Raw genomic sequence first — 18,741 nt, 5'->3', positions numbered from 1 at the left:
TATCTGCAGTAGCAATTTCCTCTACCTGCAATTCCTCAACACGGAGCGAACTTAGTCCATTTGGCACAAAGATCGTTATTGTGCGAAGGGACAATGGACAATATGAATGGCCAAATCTGACCAACTAACATAAAAATAAAATCAGAGAAATCGTGATTTCCAAATTTCATTTTCAACAGGTAAGAGCACTCAACTACCACATGGTCAGTGGTAGGCAGACTGTTTGAGCATTCCAAGCTTGTTCGGCCTAGTATATTGTAATATACTTGGAGATATATAAGGACCTAATATAATAAATCTTTTACTTACAATATTGTTTATCTTGAGTACTAGTTAATGCCTGCTAGAACCCTGTGCTTCCTATTGGTATCTTTCCCGAAGTCCCGAGGTCCTGAGGTCCCATCATCAAGTGGGTTCTTCAGGGCAGCTCAACCAATAGGAATTGGTGGGTAATTCTGATATCTGAGAGACTCTTTCCGATTGGATATGTCTACCTTGCTCATTCATCAATCTTTTGTGAGGCATACTGAAAATTTCAAAGCAATAGCAATGGGTGAGAATGTATTGGATGTTGTTTGGGACAGTATGACGTAGCACAACAACTTCTAGCGAGAAGTAGCCGATTTAACTCTGTTTCCGGTGATAAACTGGATCCGGCCTCGGGGCAACCACTAGATGATTAGACTATTACATCAGAGACGAAACTATTTTATTTATTGAGTGAATGCCCGAGTATATAGCCTGCTTCTTGTACAACTGCATTGTGCTTCCATCACAAAGCCACGATTTTGCGGATGTGATGCTCTGAAATTTTCAATATCATGTCGCATAACATTCTCGTTACTGGAGGATCTGGCTACCTAGTGTAGTGGGGAAACCGCACTGCTCCTACCTGTGCCTCAGGCATCCCTGGGCTATTTCTAGCCCCGTTTTCATAGCATAGCAATCAAAGAATCCTACACCTCTTTGGCAAAACAGCATCTACTTCCTAATCGGGCCGTTCTAGGGCTTTGCATGCCTCACCCCTCCCGCCGAGCACTGAGCACCCCCGTCGTCTTGTCTGCGATGTCAGACCGCCAGCGCGCTCTTCCCACTTCACTAGGTGGAACTCTCTTGGCCCGTTAGAAAGAGGCAGGACTTTCTGGTTATGGAAGGCTTTTCAGTCTGGTCCGGACAGATGATCAGGACAAGATGACTCGGAAGCTGTACGGAGTTAATCCTCTGAGAATCGATCTAGAAGATGAGGATGCTGTCAAACATGCCATTGTGTCAAAAACATCACAATCGTGCTCTATCTGATCGATGCCTACTACCTGAAGCACCAGATCCACTTTATCAAGGCTCTCGCCGAGGCTAAGAAGCGAACTGGCCAAGAAACCCACTTCATTTATGTAAGTCATTTCTTCCATTTGGCTATGGCTTCAAGGAAATTCTCACATCTCGCTATAGACCACTGGAACTAAACAGTTCTCAAGCCTGGCTGGTTCTCCAATGGATCGAGACTTGCTCGATAACGACCCTCAACTTTTTCAAATTCACAAAGCACAAAAATCTCCATACCCAGAGTTGCAAACAGTATGTAGCATAGACTGGCATTGATGCGGGGATACTCACTGTTAAATCACAGGCAACCAACACGAACATCGGGGTGGTAGAGGCCGGCCTTGAATCTGGCGTGAGGGTCTATCTTTTTTCTCCATGCATTGTTTGTAAGTCTTGTGGTCTAGACTGTTCTGGACTTGTCTAACGATGAACCTAGATGGTAAGGGGGAGGGATTTGGTAACAAGATTTCGATTCAAACCGTCGATGTTGTGATTGCCGCAAGGGCAGCGGGTCGTGTTTATGAATTTGGTCAGGAAGGACAGGTAAATGGACAGCAAACTTCAATTTTCCTTCATTGAACAAACTAACGTAAGATCAGATATGGCCAGTGTCGCATGTTCTCGACACTGTGTCCCTATACTTTGCCTTGCTCCACGCTATTTTGACAAACATGAACCCTGGTCATGGTAAAAGCGGATTTTATCTGGCAGCATCTGGCAAGATTGCTTGGCATGATATCTACGTCGCTATTGCAGAGGCCTTAGCCCGGCGTGGCGTGATATCCGATGAGCGAGTTGATTTGATGACCGATCCTGCCCTTGAGAAGATTGCCAAAGCTCAAAACGTTTCTCCATCTTCAGTGACCGTGAAGATTGGTGGAAGGTGTGCACATTCTTCTCTTCAAAACCCGAGGAATATCTATGCTAATATTTACCTTGAAGGTCGACTTACACAGCCGAGAACGGCAAGTCTCTGGGCTGGAAGCCGCAATTCCCCCTGAGCATATACTTGGGAATCTTGACAAGGAAGTTGAGCTTATTCTCGATTCCCTCGATACTAAACACCTGGGCATTCGGTAAGACGTGCAATCCAATGGAACGAGAATCTGAACCTTCGAAACATTCATGCACAGTGGTACATATAATTGTTTAATCAATCATGTTATCACTGTGACCACTTTGAGCCAAATTGGTGCTGAGGAGCGAAAAATGGGCCGTCTGGGTCTGAAGCCAACGTTGGTTGGACCACTTGTGGTTGATTGTGAATTGGTGCCTCCCGAGGAAAGCTGCAACACAGAGATGTATCGAGGTATTAGATATATTGAATTGACGAATGAATACATGTTTGATTTTATTATATCCATGGATAGATTACGTATGCACAAATACATATACAACTTTCGGAATAGCTTCAAATGTAGTGGACTAATGAGTCTTGGCGCAAAGGGCAGGAAGGTCAATTAGAAAGTAGACTTGTTACACTCGGTTCGTGACGTACTTACTGCACAAGCATCTTACAATGTCTTGGACAAGATGATTACATTTCATTCATTCGTCTTATTGAACGGTTCTTACAAATTTCCGGTAAAATCACCAGACCCTCTCATGGAGGGTCTGCCATCCACTTTGTAAATGCCCATGGGGGGGCATCTCACTACAGCAGAGCCTCATCCCGTACAACCTCACCTCGCCTTGCTGAGGCATTCCTGCAAACATACCTTCTCGCCTGTACAAAATAGAGCACCATAGGAACCTCTGAGTCAACTTCCAAGGTTGTGGTGCTGGAAAGAAACGCTTGCTGGCGACCCTGATGTCTTGGACGTCTGGCAAATACGGATTAGCGGAAACTTCCTCACCTTCCGCTGCTCTGCTCTATGTAGTAGCCAAAATATTGTATGGCGCTGAATTTTGAAATATTTGCCTGCATCTGGTATGAATCTGGTGGAAAGAGGCTCCATGCGCGAGAAACCTGAGTGTCTTTGCTCGGTATCTTCGGCAAAGTCGGACATAGCTCAGCAAAAGCGGCACAAGCGGCTTCGGCATCTTTATGACACTCGGTATACATGGGGGCACTGGGCGCGGTATGAACGGCAAAGGCCAAAGCTCGCAGGGGCACCAACACAATGACAAAATGGGATAGATCAGAGATCGTCTCCACTCATGCAAAAATATGCGCGTGAGTGAGGTTCCTATTTGTTGTGTATTGTTGTGTTTTTCTCCGCCGTCAATCCAGCCTCCTGATGACTTTTACCTCCACGCCAGACCCAATAACGGGCCGCGAGAGCGTGAGGAGACAAGGGCTACGTAGGTTTTAAGATTAACAATGAGTAGCTAAGGGCATGGGAATTTCAAGGTAGTGCGGCAGATTACAGACCATAAAAAATCATTGGAGAAGAGTCCCTAGACACCAAAAGCAACAAGAGAACACATAACAGGAAATAACAATCTTGGAAATCTGAACACAGGACAAACTTTGCATGAGGCTCCTGCAGGATGACAGCTTTTTCAGCAAAGACACAGACATCAAGCATCCAACGTGTATTTCGAAAAGAATCAGCACCAAGAAAAAGAATCAAGACACCCCAAGAAAGTTGCCAGGTAGTAGAGCAGAGCGCCCAACGTTGAACGAGCCATGCCCATGGCTCATTTCCGTCCACAAACCCAACCATGCTCAGCCTCAAATCTAGGACGACAGCGGTGGTGAAGAGGGCAATGGGATTCAATATCGTCGTGATCGTCGCCAGCCATTGCATGCACCGAGCTGTCAGACGCAGTGTCACCACCGTCAAAGATATATTGCTCTGCGGTGGAGCCACATCCGCAGTGCTGGAATCTGGTCCAGGTTCTGGGTGTTCCATACCTCGAAGAGAAAGTCTCCGAAGCAGGACTCCCACAGGTACATTTGAGCTGCCGCGGGTTGGGCTGATCGGGCGAGCCTTGTCGGGATCTGGGGTGTGACTGCTGAGGCTGTGTGCGCGGAGGAGCAGGTAGTGGAATTGGCGAAGGCATTACACGACAGAGCTCCGGATGCTCCATGCAGTACGCTGCCTGCGAGGAGTGATAATGAATCATCGGGGCTGCCTGTGAGCAGTGATGATGAATAATCGGGGCGGCATGCATAGTCGTGATCGATGGACGAGTCGAGGTGGGCTTGGCCGATAGGGCAGGTGTCATAGGAGCCGAGGGAGCTTCCCGAGGTTTCTCGGCCAGAGGTGAACTGCCGGCGCGACGGGCTGGATGACGATCACGGGCTCCTGCGGTGCGCTCATAGCCGGAAGAATCACTGCTAGTTGGGCTTATAGGTCGTGGCTCGCGGGGGCGTATCCGGCGATTCTCAATGTCACGACACTTGTCGCAGCCACATTTGCTGTTGTAATCGGAGTCTGATGACAGACTGTTGCTAGAAGACCGGGGGCGTACTTCCTTGATGTAAATCTCGCACCGGGAACAACTGCAGACTAGTCTCTCCACAGGCGAAGAGAGGCCCGGTTTAAGGGCATGGAAGCCACCGCATGATTTGCACCTCATACCAGGCTCAAAGCCTGAGTGGATGCTGCTTGTTGGTGACGTCTCAGGGATGTAGCGGACCAGTCTGATTCGACTACTCCGAGGGCGTTTCTTGTCCATCGGTTCGCCTGCAAAGTACCAACCAAACCCAGTGTCTTTGGATGTAGATCTTGTGTGTCCGGTGAGTCTAGATCGCCTCATCCCTAATCGACAGCGAATGAGGGCAGAGAGTTGATCAAGAACACTTAGAGTTCATAGAGCACTGAACAAACTGTCTTGAAGCGAAAGAAAGGTCAAGTGGGAAGAGCCGAAGTAGCAAATGTCATTCTTATAGGGTCTTGACCTTTGCTATGAAGCTCTAACACTGAGCCCATTATATTGATTAAGGCTAAAACATCTCATTGTGCCATGCTAGATCGCCTCTGTGTGACTTGGACAAGAGTAACAAGTGAAGGCATGTCGTTCAGCGAACAAAGCAGCGAAGCGGGAAAGCACACAGAAGCATCAGCCTCACAAAGAAGCCACTCTCCGGCAAGCCTTACTGACAGCCACAGAGAATGGGATTCTTAACTCAACCGGACAGGCCAAACCTAAAGACACAGAACCGTTGAATCTTTAAAGACAGGGGTCGCAGCATAAATGCACGTTACCCCTCTGACCGGTCTGACAAGCGAACATCCAGGCGCAGTGTCCTTTGAGCGATGAAAGGATGCAAGGATGAAACGACGCAGAGATGCAAAGATGAAAGAGAGTCAAACCTCCTGCAACGCAATCCAACTTTGACTGTTTGCAAGCAGCTGACCTTCCAATCAGAGGCAGAGCGTGGAGGTAATAGACATACACGTCCATCCCGATGCTTCCACACCTCTGCTTGCGGCAAGCCACCGACAGCATTGATGCTATCTATAGTCTGAAGGCTTCCAAAGAGGCAAATTCAGAAATTCAAAAAAGAGAATCAAATGGATTTCACCCATGTTTCATTCCAAGCTTCATTTAGTCTTACAGACAAAGTCCCTTGAAGTGAGATCTAGGGCTCAGGGTGGTGATGTAAGGTAGAGGATACTCGGGCCAGAGTGTGAAGACACAGTGTTGTGTGTGTATTGAATACCTGCACTGGGGGGGTGGCTGGCTGCAGGTATGTAACAATGGTATTTGACAATACAGCCACTTACCCAGCTATTCACAGCTGTGACCAGCCAACAATCACGCGACCCAGGCACTGATTACCGTGTATTTACACAGAAGCAACGCGTATTGCCACGGACACCGCTTAATCATTTTTGCTCCAGGAAACTTCCCAAGCGAAATCGAACTCGATCTCTCTCTTTCTCGACCTTGTTAGTCTGGCGCTCCGCATTTCTGCATTCCCTCTCTTACAGCTCTTACCAACTACTTTGATTGACTAGCTTCCAGCTGTCATCCTCCAACCCTCCCCCCAATTTTTTTAACCTCGTGTCTTGCGTATCCGTTCGCATCACACATTCGCACGCAAACCCCAAGGTCTCGCGCACTATTCCAAGCAACAGTTATTACGTGGGGATTTCCGACCGGAACAGCCTCTCGACCATAATGCCTACACCACTTCCATCCAGTTTCGCTTCGGCCGCCGCCGGTAACACCCAAGACCCCAGTCGGAGGGGGGATGGTTCGACCAGCGGAGAATGGTACGCCCCAACACTGCCCTCTACCTGGCATCTCGGTCTCAATGTCTCGGGAGCGGAGGCTTGGCTCGACTCGCCTTCGATACAACGCCGTGCTCTCGGGCCCGCCAATGTTTGGAGCTGGGGAGATCCGTTGCTAACCTTGGATGCCCATTAGGTCTCGAACCCGCATGAATGGAGCTACGCAGACCTTCCGTCGTCCGTCCGTTGCTACCAACACCCCTGCCCACCGGGATAGTAGCCTGCCTGCATCTGCTTCGACACCTGTTGGCGGCGCCTACATCCCCCCACACATGAGCTCAAATACTTCTAGCATTGCACGGAATGGGGACTCCCGGTACTCCAAGGATGAACTTCTAGAGCTGTATAAGTCACAGCGCGACGTGGGAAGTTTGAACAGGAACGTGGAGGAATACTTCGTGGCCGACTGGGATCCTCACACAGTTTCAGCTCCCGCAAACGGTGCGTGGGGGAAGCGGGATGACCACAAGAATGGCTCCGCGGGGCCCGAGGTGTGTTGGGACCACGCTGGCCAGGTGGAACCTCTTGGGTTGACGGACATGACGGAGGACGAGCGAGAGGTACGTTTGAAACTTTTTTTTGGGGTTTTTGCAAAAAAAATTTTACCCCCCAAGCTTGTCAGTGAGAGCTTCTGCTAAAACAAAAACTTTGCCAGATGTTCGCCGCCTCGGTCAATTCCCCTCTGAAGCCACCCCCTACCAACGCCGCAAAGGAAAACGTTCTTCCCGGAACAGGTGGTCGCAAATCTTCCATCTCCTACCCCCAGGGCCATATCAATAACTACAATACGTCCTCTCCTACCGCCGGGCGCCCTGGTCCCCGCCGCAGGGAAACGGGCGAATCGGTTGGAAATCCCATGTCTCCCACCGGCTCGAATTCTCGATTCTTCCGCGACGAGGCCAACACTTCTACCCCTCCACCTGCGTTGCTGCGTCGCAAGACCGACTTCCGAGAACCGAATCCTAAGCTCGACGAGAAAGTGAAGGATGGACGGGAGGATCCCTCCTCTCCCTTTGGTTCTCTGAAGCGAAGCACCACTAATCCCCTGAATACCGGCGTGAGTGGACCCAACTCCCCTTGGGGATCGGCTTCGCATAACGCCAACTTCTCGCCGATGGGCGCGTTCGGGGCGTTTTCTCTCGGCTCCAACGCGAACACCCCGACGACTGAAAAGAAACCCGGTTATGGAAGTCTTCGCGGAGAAAGCAGGTTCAAGGGATTACTGTCCAAGGACAGCTCTGAGGACATCGCTGGCTCTGCCAAGGAAAAGCCTCTGAGTAACCTCGAGCGGCTTGCTGAAAGCGAGCTCGATGCACGCTCCCAGTCGCCTTGGGGAGAGGCCGTCAAGACGCGTATCAACCGCAGCGAAACTAATCCATTCGATGAGCCCCGCAGTGGAAGCGCTGCTCTTGGCGGGTCCCAGGATCTCGAGGGCCCGTCTCAGGCTGATCTCGGATTTGGCGCTTTCGGCATGACCTCCAGCATTCCCGGTTTCCGTGAATTGATGCAAAGCCAGGAAAATTCCAGGAACCCCACTCCTAGTCTGCTGCAGGGCCACGAACCGACCAGTCCGACCAACACCAACCCTTACCAGAGCCCCCACGGTGATCGCCACGGCGAGCGGGCTGAGCCTGAGGATGTTGACACTGATGGATCGGATATTCAGCAAGCCCAGCATCCTGGTATCAGTGGACTTCGGGATCCCAACCCATTCGGCTCGATGAGACGCGTCGGTTCGGGAATGGATCTTCCTTCCGTGGACCGCAGCCAGAACTCTAGTGTCAATGCTAACCGCGGTTTCTCTGGCCTTGGCGGCCTGGGTGGCTTGTCTTCTCTTGGGGGACCCTCCGCTTGGTCGTCTGGCGGTGCCGTCGGCACTCCTACCCGCGAGCGCTCTGCTTTCGCTGGTGGGTTCGGCGATCCTCTCTTCGGCTCCATGGGTGATCTTCAATCTCCAAGCTTGTCTACTCTTGGCGGAGGGGGACTCTTCAGCCCCCATGCTGGCATGACTGGCACTGGAAGTATTGGCCGATCAAGCAAACTGGGTGCACTCTTCTCTTCGATGCAAGACGAACAGGGACGACCGGACTCTGTGGGCTTGGAAGGCTTCGACCCCCAGCAGGCCGAGAAAGCTGGCCAAGCAAGCCATCCTGGCTCGACGCCTACTTCGCAGACACCTGTCTCCGCTGTTGGCTCCATGGCTAATCTAGCTGGTCAGGATATTCAGCCGACTGGAACCCCTGGCGGCTCTATTCCTACATCTCAGCAACGCACCATGGTCATGCCCGATAGGATGCGTTGGATCTACCGGGACCCGCAAGGAAATATCCAGGGCCCTTGGACCGGACTTGAGATGCACGACTGGTTCAAGGCTGGGTTCTTCAGCCCCGATCTGCAGATCAAGAAGCTCGAAGACACTGAGTTCGAGCCACTTGCTCAGCTGGTGCGACGCATTGGGAACTCCCGCGAGCCGTTCCTTGTCCCTCAAATCGGCCTTCCTCACGGCCCCGAGCCTGCTGTTGCTCAATGGACTCAGAACAGCAACGCCGGATCTGCACAGCCTCCATTCCCCGGCAGCTTCCCAAGCTTCGGCACTACGCTGACTGCCGAGCAACAGAATGCCCTGGAACGCCGCAAGCAAGAAGAGCAGTACCTGATGGCCCGACAGAAGGAGCATTTGGCCCAGCAGCAAGCTATCATGAAGCAGATGGCGCCACCTGGAGCCCCCTCATCCTCCATGAACCCTCCGCTTCAGCACCAATCCAGTGCTCACAGCCTCCAGAGCCAGCCCAGCTTCGGAAGCATCACCTCGCCCGTTGGCTATCAGCCTTCCCCTATCCAAGCTCCCATGCAGCAGGGTACACAGGGTACTGGCGGGTTCTTTGATGGTGCCACGCAAGGCAGACAGGGCGGCTTGTCGAACGTCGGACCCGGCATGCTGGGAACTGACTTCGGTGGCCAAGATCAACTTCCTGCTCTCCTCGATCGTTTGAATGTTCGCCAGGACCCCTTTGCCTTTGGCAACTCCGGTTCATTCGCCGCTCGCCAGCCCGACAACTTCTTGCAGTCCCAGCAGGTCTCTCAGATGCTTCAGGACCGTGCTCAGCTCCAGCAGGAACAGGAAGATTTCGATAAGGCCCACGAGGATGATCCATTCGACCAGCATGCCCGCGAGGAACGCCTTCGCCAATTCCATGCACTTCGTGCCCAGGAAGGCGAGATGGGTATGCGCACTGCCGAGGGCCTGCCTACTCACCCCGTCGCTGCATCTCAGCAGCATGAGGCCGAGGTCGCCGCCGAGATGGAGGAGGCAGCTCACCAGCTGACTGACTCTGTCACCGGCACCGAGCCCCTCACCCTATCCCAGCAAGTCCACAAGGCTGCTTCCGCCCAGCGCCAGCAGCAACAGGAGCACGAGCAGAGCCACGGTCCTTCCGAGTCTGTTTGGAAGATTGATCATGCTATGCCCCAGCCCTTCCCTCCCCCTCCTTCCGCCTCGCCTTTGCCCGCTCCCACTGCCCAGCGCAACCGTCAGAATGTTGCCGAGTCTCTGGCCACTGGCTCGCGTTCTCAGACCCAGACCCCCGTCGACGCAGCCCCTACCTCTGTCGCACCGTGGGCCAAGGAGGCCAATGACCTGCCTAAGGGTCCCTCTTTGAAGGAAATTCAGGAAGCCGAGGCTCGCACTGCTGCTCAGCGTGAGGAAGTCGCTGCCGCTGCTCGCCGCGCACAGTTCCTCGCCGAGCAGGAACGTCTCAGCCAGGCTCAAGCACAGGCTGCTCCTGGTCTTCCTTCGTCCGCCAACTGGGCCAGCAGTGGATCCCCTGCCACCCCAGCCTCCACCGGCTCCCCATGGGCCAACAAGAGCGCGCCTGTTCCTACTGGTGCCGCCACCAAGAAGACCCTTGCTCAGATCCAGAAGGAAGAGGAGGCTCGCAAGAACCGTGCGGCTGCTGCCGCTGCCGCTGCTATGGCTGCCACTCCTAGCCCTCCTGTTCCCTCTTCCACTGGCAAGCGTTACGCTGACCTTGCCAGCAAGGGTCCCGTCCCCGCTGCTCCCACCGGCCCAGGCTCCAGTGCCTGGACTACCGTCGGTGCCAGTGGTAAGGTCAAGGGTGCACCCACCGCACCTCTCGGACCCCGCTCTTCCAGCGGAGTCGCCCCCATCTCGCCTGTCATTGCCAAGCCTCGTCCTGTCATCACTCCCCGCACTGTGACCAGCGGCAGTCTCCCCCAGTCCAACCCCAACCAAGCCGTTGAGGAGTTCACCAAGTGGGCCACTCTCAGCCTGAGCAAGGGGTTGAACACCGGCATCAATGGTATGTTTCCACGATCTCCAAATCAATCTCACATTTCACGTACTAACATATCATCTAGTCGACGATTTCGTCCAACAGCTTCTCTTCCTCCCCGCCGAGGCGGAGATCATTTCCGACTCCGTCTACGCGAACTCGCAGACCCTTGACGGTCGCCGTTTCTCGGAAGAGTTCATTCGTCGCCGCAAGCTCGCTGACAAGGGTATTGTTGACCCTGTCTCTCCCAGTGCTTTCGGCGAGCAGAAGAACGGCGGTGGCTGGAGTGAAGTCGCTAAGAAGGGCTCTGCCGCTACTGTTGTCGCAGCTGCTCAGCGTGAAGAAGAGGCTGCTACTTCTGCTTTCAAGGTTGTCGCTCCCCGCAAGAAGGGTAAGCGTTAATGGTGTGCATTTGGCGATTCCATCTTAGTGCATTTGTTTCCCATGTATGAAAAGAGTCATGTATCTCGTGTACCAATATCATACTTCAAGCATTTTCTGCTATTATCTACTCTGTCCCTTTCCACTTCAACTTGTATACTCCCTGGCCCAGCCAATGGCCACCTCTACTGCTCCCTTTGTGGGCTCCGAGGTCACTAGATAATAGATGATCTCTGCATCTGGCCTATCATATAGAAACTGGCAGTGGCACTTCAAGTCATGAAAAAGTGGAAATTCTAGAACTTTGAGATGCTTGCCAAACAAACTGGTCTCACAACTAACGTCATGCGCTAGTCGGAAAGTAAAGCTGCAGCTGTTGTGTTCGGTTCTGGAGCCATGCAGCTTGAATGCATTGCGTAATGCAGCGGCCATGCGCTCTTACTGGGCGTCCATGGGCATTGCTAGTGCGGATTGGGCTCATCCCCAGGGAGCTAGGTGTACTAAAGCCGTATCTACATTGTTCAAGCTCTGTGTACATCAGGTACAGGCTACCCCTGACTGGCACCTGTGGACCCAAATTGGTGTTTATAACACAGCCTTGGAAGTTATCCTAGCTGACGATAGGCTCTTCATCGAAGGCTAGCAATATGTTCAAGTTGCTCTGGGAATGTGACCTCAAAAAGATTGTTTGTGGACGCTACTACCTAGGTAGTGTACCTGTATCCTAACTAGATCAAATATTTGGAGTAACTAGGATTGCTTATCGCAAATTCCAGCCCTGAAGGACTGTAGTCTTCGAACTGGTTAAAAAAAAAAAAAAAAAAAAAAAAAACGACCGCCAAAATCATCATCGTAGCGTCATGTGTCCAAATTTACAAACCACCATGAAGAGATCATCGAACAGAACTAGATAATGCAATATCCCCCATTCCACCTCTGCGGCGACGACGTCATATGTGATTCTCGTCAGACTGGGCTCTGTTGCACAACTCGCCCTTGATGGAAAGGCCCCAAAAGCCTCTGAATTCCCATCCACGGAGTATGGATCGGAGTATCCATGCGAGTATACAGAAATAGATCGTAAATCCACCCACCGAAGGTACAGCCCAGAATCGGTGCAACCATCGGAACCTATGAAAGCTTGATTAGCAGTCCCACAAGCGTGAAGAAGAAACATACCCAGAAATAATAATTCCCTGCCGCCCATACTTCATGTCCATATCCAATCATGTAAGATACAAGTCGAGGGCCGAAGTCTCGGGCAAGATTGATTGCGTATCCAGTCTCCCATCCAAAGCACGCACCGATGCCGAACACAACAAAGAATAGCGCAAGCGGGAACAATGGCCCGGCGCCAAGATTTCCCTCGTCTTTCAGGGCGAATATCATGAACATGAGGACCGCACTAGCAAGGAACTCCGAGAAGAATTGTCCTGTCTTTGTCATGAACTCGGCCGGGTAAGTGCAGAAGATGCCTGCTGTAGCTGTTGTCGAGTAGCCAGGGACGGTACGAATGTCAGGTCCACCCTCATAGGCATTGATGGCTGACTTGTAGTTGCCGTAGACAATAGCAGAGCCTGCCATAGCACCGAGGGTCTGGGATAAAGCATATACGGGGAATTTGCGCCAGGGAAACCCACGGAATATACAGGACGCAAACGTCACCGCTGGATTGATGTGGCCCCCAGATGCACCACTGGCGTAGACTCCTAGCATGACGCCGAGTCTATGAGAAGTTAGGATAAAGATCCGGAGCTGATAGGAAAGACATACCCCCATCCCCAAGAGATAGACTGGTAATCACCCTTTTGTCCGTGACTGAGGTGCACCTGAGCCACGACTCCGTTCCCAAACAATATAAGTATCATCGTGCCAAAGAACTCAGAGACCGCATCACGGCAATATTCCCTCACTTTGAACCACATCGGTGGACTGGTGTAAGGAGTCTCGACATCGGGATTGATATGAACAGTTTCCGTTTTATCAGCCGAACAAGAACCACAGCCACTGTGAGAAGAAAGGGTCTCTTGAACTTTCGACATTGAACCAAGCTCAAAGACTTTCCAGGAGGCCATTGAGAAAGGCCCGGAGCTGGGCTCGGCCTGATATAGTACGCGGAAGGAATACGCACTGCACAGAAATAGTATATCTGCTCTATCAGGTTGGAACCAGGGACTACCGTGTAACCGACCCTTCCTGCTTCAAACTCTGCTTGATATCGGCGAAATTGATTGGTTGTTTCTTGTCAAGTGTGTGTTGCTGTGTCTTTGGGGTGTATCTTGCAAGATTCTCAGAAGTCAAGGCCGGACAGACTCGGAATCCAGTATTCACATTTTGGGTTGGCTGGGCCGGCCATTGTCCTTTTTGTCTCGCTACTTCTCTGGTACAGAGGTGAAGGTTTTTGGACAGCGCATCAGTCTGAGCTTTTCTCCTTTTCTTTAGACGTCGTTTGTAAGTCGTTTGGTTGGGCCGGGTTCGGGTTCCATGCCCGCTTCCGCTTGGGTTGGCGCTCTCTTCAGGGGTAGCCCTGGTACACTGCCGTGTATTGCTCCAGTTTCTCAATATTTGGCATAGAGAGCGTCCCCTATTTTGACAATTGCTCATCGTCAACTCGGGTGTTGGACCTCACGCAGGCCAGATTGAAATTTTCTAGAAAGTCCCTGTGTCACGTTGACAACGACGCGTCTGCTTGCCGACGAAGGGAGAACAGAAGAGAAGAAATTGGCTGCTGATATCGACCTGAGCGTAGCACTGTGACGCCTTTTCTCCTCTTCTCGTCAGCAGTGGTACATTGGCCATGGTCTGTATGACCAAGTACTCTGTAGGTGTAGGTAGCATCGAGACCGGGGCTGTTTGGGTTTGACTCGAATGTGGCTGCTGAGTATCTCTCATGGTTATTATCACTGCAATATCGTAATATCGTTGCATTTACCCCGGAGAGTTGAAAGATAGATCTCGAATATTGTCATTGTGATTCCGACGATGTGTTGCAATTAGGGCCGATGTTGTTAGCAATCAGCGATAGCATCTCATAGAATAAGACTTTTAAGTCGCTGCATTCGACAGCTCCGCCGCATTAGAGTCTGCTGATCTTCCCCGCAATATGCAAGCTAGTCATGTTAGTCAAAAGTGGAAGATCCGGTGGGTATCTAGGGCTGCCTCTTCTTTTCTACTCCCAACATCCAACCCCACGAACAACTCACCACTCACTACTCACCACTCACTACTCACCACCTCACCCAATATTGGATAGTAGATATAGCTCATGGCTGAGCCAAGTGTCTAGAGCCCGTATCGCCCATTCTCACCCTCACTACTCCATATATTTCCACCAATCCCTTGGTCTTCCCCTCACTCCTCGAATCAGCACCCCGCTGTGTGACCATGTAATAGCCGTAGTTCTTATTTATACACCCTGGAAGCATGGGGACAATTTATGGACTTTGATGTTACGTCTCAAGTTCAGTGAGCGCCAGACATCACTTGTTTTCTTCCTTACTCCACATCCACAATGGAATCACCAGAGACTTTCGTCGGCGCAATAGACCAAGGTACGACAAGCACCAGGTTTCTGATTTTCAACCGTGATGGAGAGCCAGTAGTATCACATCAAGTCGAGTTTGGTCAGATCTACCCTCACCCTGGGTAAGAGTAGAGCCAATCCCCCCCCCCTCTCCCCTCAGTGACTATATTCTAACAAAACCAGCTGGCACGAGCATGATCCCCTCGAAATAGTAGCCTCGGTTGAGACCTGCATCTCAGAAGCCGTCCAAAAATTCGAAGCAGCAGGCCACAACCGCGCTGCCATCAAGTGCATTGGAATAACCAACCAGCGCGAAACAACCATCGTCTGGGACCATCAGACTGGCGAACCCCTCTACAATGGCATTGTCTGGACAGACACCCGCTCTCAATCCATCGTCACCGAGCTAAGGCAAAGACCCGGCGCAGCGCAACTCCCCAAGCTCTGCGGTCTCCCCCTGTCAACATACTCATCCGCACCCAAATTACTCTGGATGCTCACCAATGTCCCAAAAGTCAAAGATGCATTCGACCGCGGCACGCTCGCGTTTGGAACCGTCGATGCTTGGCTCGTATACCGTTTGAACGGTGTGGATGCCAACGTTTTTGTCTCGGATTCGACAAACGCGTCACGTACAATGTTTGTGAATTTGGAAACTTTGCAGTATGATGAGACACTTCTGGACTTTTTCGGTGTTCGGGGGAGAATTCATTTGCCGAAGATCGTGCCTTCGTCCCATGCTACTGCGTATGGTGTGGTTGGATCCGGGGCATTAGCCGGCGTGCCGATCATGGGCTGCTTGGGAGATCAGTCTGCTGCGCTCGTGGGCCAAAAAGGGTTCTCACCAGGTATGGCGAAGAATACGTATGGCACTGGTTGTTTCCTTCTGTACAATGTTGGAGAGCAGCCAGTGCTCTCAACACACGGGCTGCTGGCGACGGTTGCTTATCATTTTGACAAGCCGATCTATGCCCTCGAGGGAAGTATTGCCGTTGCTGGGTCTGGTATCAAGTTCTTGCAGAATAATATGGGGTTCTTTGAAGAGTCCAGGGAGGTAAATGATCTTGCTTACTCGGTCGATGATGATGGTGGATGTGTGTTTGTGACTGCCTTCAGTGGACTGTTTGCACCCTATTGGATCGACGATGCCAAAGGGACGATATGTGAGTTTTGATCCCATAGTCGCTTGATTCGTCTGACCGTTGCAGTCGGCATCACCCAATACACCCAGAGGGGGCACATTGCACGCGCGACACTGGAAGCAACTTGCTTCCAGACCAAGGCCATTCTTGATGCAATGGAAAAGGATAGCGGCCATGCGCTCTCCGAACTAGCTGTTGATGGTGGCATGAGCAACTCCGATTTGGCAATGCAGGTACGGGATCTCTTCTCCTCCGCAAAAGCATCCATCTAACGTACGACTACTAGACCCAAGCAGACTTAATCAATATCCCCGTCTACCGCCCCAAGATGCGCGAAACCACGGCTCTCGGTGCAGCCATCGCTGCCGGTCTGGCAATCGGAGTATGGCGCAACTTCGCTGAACTACGGGATATCAATCGCGCTGGCGGCACGGTATTCGAGCCCCAACTCTCGCGGCAGGAAATTGCAGACAAATTCGAGGAATGGGAGAGGGCTGTGCAAATGAGCAGGGGCTGGGTCAAGTCCGATGAAGACAAAGGCGTTGGGGCCATCGACAAATACCCCCCGAAGTCGAACAAGGATAATGTGCCCTCCTCGCTGACAACTGGAATTCCAGACTGCTCAGTCGTTTCCAAAGTTGTCAAAGGCCCCACAGTCACTGATACGACCAAGAGGGTGACTCAGATATCAGTGAAGGAGATCGGGATTCATCCTGTGCCGAAGCCGCTGGTGACCGTAGTAGGCGATTTGGATGACATGGATGAAGAAGAACTGTTCTTCGAGTTGCGGAAAGTTGAGATCCTGAAAAGACTCAAGAAGCTGAAACGGCTAGACTACTATTGAGTCGAGCTGTATTGCTTCAGTATGTAGAACCATGGTCTGCCTGACTATCATGAGAACGTCGGAGGGCACTACCTGTTTTCTTGAATACCAGGCAAAGACAATCAAAGGACAATATTAGAAAGGCATAAATGGGCATAAATTCGTATCTTAGGTCTCCTCATATCAAGTCTCACCATCCTTAACGAAGACACAGTTCAACTCCGATCCAGGACTAAGCGTCACCTCAAACCTCATCACTGGATCCTCAACCTTGTCCTTACCTTCAACGGGTAAGGCAATGATCCTCTCATAGGCCTGTAAGATTCGAATGACGGTGTACCCCATTTCAATGGTCGCAAACTGCTGTCCAATACAGATCCTCGGTCCACCATTGAAAGGAATGTAATGCCACGGCCTTGGCTGCCACGTCGCCCAACGTTCGGGAATCCACTTCCCAGGGTCAAAGTAGTTCGCCGAGCCAGGCCCGTCATAAAGGTCCGGATCCAGCTGCATCAGCATAGTCGAATAGATGATCCGTGTATCTGCCCGCACACCGATGGGGTCAAGACCATCCGGCCCTCCACCCCGAGGCAGCGTCGTGTCTCGCAACGAGTGGCGTACATTGAACGGAACAACGGGATACACACGCATGGTCTCGTGAAGGACTGCGTTGAGATATTTCATCTCCTTCAGATCCGTGTAAGTGGGCTTTTGGGCAGATTCACCGACTCCAAGTCGTTCGCGGATCTCCTCTCGTAGCTTGGCGACAACTGCTGGGTTTCGCGAGAGTTCGAATAAGGTGAAGGATAATGTACCAGCTGTTGTGTCACGGCCAGCGAGGAGGACTGCAACGAGTTGATCGCGCAGAACGCGGGGATCGCGGGTGAAACGAGCGAGTGCGTCCAGGAAGCTTTCTCGCTTCGAGAGCTTCTGGTCCAGTTCGTCGGTCGAGAGGGAAAGAACAGTGCGGATGTAGGGCTCGATGAACTCGTCCATCTTCTTGAGGTTCTTGCGGAACTCGACCTTGGACATGGCGAAATCGAAGACGCTAGTTTTGTGAGTCAGTGGGATTGCTACAAGTGTGTATGTGTGTATGTGTGTGTGGGTTGGCGATGTGTATGTCTAATTGACTTACCCGAATCGGAAGAGCTCTGCCTGTCGTTGTTGCACGTATCTGAAGGCTTCGGCAAAGCCGGTCTCAGGATTATCCAGACTATCTGTTCCTTGTCCCAAAAGGTAGTCTGTTGCTGCGTCGAGGGTGTATCGGTAGAACAGAGAGCCAACATCGACGACCTTGCTGTTGGTCGGAGTGCTACTTCCCCCGAGAAGGTGAATGAGCTTCTGGACGTGCTTTTCGAAGATTTCGGTATCGACAATGCGGTCTCGGGCGAACATTGGACGAATGAGCTGGCGTGAACGAGACCAGAGTTCTCCGTCTGTTGCGAAGATACTGTCCCCTAGGAACTCCTTCCACCCCTTATGAAAGGTTTCACCCTTGCCATAATCAGCAAATTGGCCAGTCAGGATGGCCTTGATATTCTCTGGGTCCTTGGTCATGATAGCACGGGTGGAAATGCCGGCATCCAGCTCAGCCGTCTTCACATTCCTGCTTCCACCCGCTTGCGCGATATTGGTGTTCCAAAACTCAATGTCTTGGTGTGCGAGATTGGCCTTTTGGCCTTTGTAGATAAAGTCCAGGGCATATGGGAGACGATGTTTGATCTTTGGGGCTCTGGCGCCCAGACGAGCGATCTGTGCCGAGGCCTGGAGGCTGCGGAATACGCAGAACGCCACGAAGAGTCCGAGCAGCCAGAGAATGGCTCGACCAGGACTTGCGCCTGCAATGAGGTCTTCGATCATAATGTTGAATGAGACCAGTTGTAGTTCGAAGTGAGAGTTGTGTGAAGGTGTAGATGATCAAATACGATGAAGGGTTTTAAAGGGATGCGGTATGCAGGGCTCCATTTGACAGAGTCGGGAGAACTATGCCCGGTTCCCCATGAAATATATTGACTGATGTCTAATTTCCTAAAGGGGAGTAGCATGACGGCTCGAATGGGCCGTTCTT

General features: G+C 51.7%; 6 protein-coding genes across 6 annotated transcripts; 3 read left to right on the top strand and 3 right to left on the bottom strand.

The window, feature by feature from the left end:
* Positions 1 to 1,491: 1,491 nt before the first annotated feature.
* On the top strand, positions 1,492 to 2,403 carry N7506_012069 (NAD(P)-binding protein; the record flags this gene model as incomplete). Its single annotated transcript, XM_056961360.1, has 5 exons — positions 1,492 to 1,575; positions 1,628 to 1,709; positions 1,760 to 1,866; positions 1,923 to 2,206; positions 2,280 to 2,403. The coding sequence occupies 5 exons, from the start codon at positions 1,492 to 1,494 to the stop codon at positions 2,401 to 2,403; spliced, it is 681 nt and encodes a 226-aa protein (XP_056805894.1).
* Positions 2,404 to 3,966: 1,563 nt separating this feature from the next.
* N7506_012068 (uncharacterized protein) lies at positions 3,967 to 4,950 on the bottom strand (the record flags this gene model as incomplete). The annotated part of the gene is made up of 1 exon (XM_056961359.1): positions 3,967 to 4,950. The coding sequence occupies one exon, from the start codon at positions 4,948 to 4,950 to the stop codon at positions 3,967 to 3,969; it is 984 nt and encodes a 327-aa protein (XP_056805893.1).
* Positions 4,951 to 6,399: 1,449 nt separating this feature from the next.
* Positions 6,400 to 11,206, top strand: N7506_012067 (GYF domain-containing protein; the record flags this gene model as incomplete). Its single annotated transcript, XM_056961358.1, has 4 exons — positions 6,400 to 6,494; positions 6,649 to 7,072; positions 7,168 to 10,831; positions 10,890 to 11,206. The coding sequence occupies 4 exons, from the start codon at positions 6,400 to 6,402 to the stop codon at positions 11,204 to 11,206; spliced, it is 4,500 nt and encodes a 1,499-aa protein (XP_056805892.1).
* Positions 11,207 to 12,151: 945 nt separating this feature from the next.
* Positions 12,152 to 13,260, bottom strand: N7506_012066 (MIP/aquaporin family protein; the record flags this gene model as incomplete). Its single annotated transcript, XM_056961357.1, has 3 exons — positions 12,152 to 12,316; positions 12,365 to 12,911; positions 12,959 to 13,260. The coding sequence occupies 3 exons, from the start codon at positions 13,258 to 13,260 to the stop codon at positions 12,152 to 12,154; spliced, it is 1,014 nt and encodes a 337-aa protein (XP_056805891.1).
* A 1,436-nt stretch (positions 13,261 to 14,696) lies between these two features.
* N7506_012065 (glycerol kinase) lies at positions 14,697 to 16,694 on the top strand (the record flags this gene model as incomplete). Its single annotated transcript, XM_056961356.1, has 4 exons — positions 14,697 to 14,830; positions 14,892 to 15,871; positions 15,917 to 16,083; positions 16,137 to 16,694. The coding sequence occupies 4 exons, from the start codon at positions 14,697 to 14,699 to the stop codon at positions 16,692 to 16,694; spliced, it is 1,839 nt and encodes a 612-aa protein (XP_056805890.1).
* Positions 16,695 to 16,856: 162 nt separating this feature from the next.
* Positions 16,857 to 18,533, bottom strand: N7506_012064 (cytochrome P450; the record flags this gene model as incomplete). Its single annotated transcript, XM_056961355.1, has 2 exons — positions 16,857 to 17,721; positions 17,809 to 18,533. 2 exons carry the CDS (start codon positions 18,531 to 18,533, stop codon positions 16,857 to 16,859), a joined length of 1,590 nt encoding a protein of 529 aa, XP_056805889.1.
* Positions 18,534 to 18,741: the final 208 nt, after the last annotated feature.

The sequence above is a fragment of the Penicillium brevicompactum genome (genome assembly GCF_028827555.1).
Source record: "Penicillium brevicompactum strain IBT 35665 chromosome Unknown utg000009l_segment0_segment0, whole genome shotgun sequence".
NCBI lineage: Eukaryota > Fungi > Ascomycota > Eurotiomycetes > Eurotiales > Aspergillaceae > Penicillium > Penicillium brevicompactum.
Note: the sequence above shows the minus strand (reverse complement) of the source record. Positions and strands in the feature narration are given on the sequence as shown.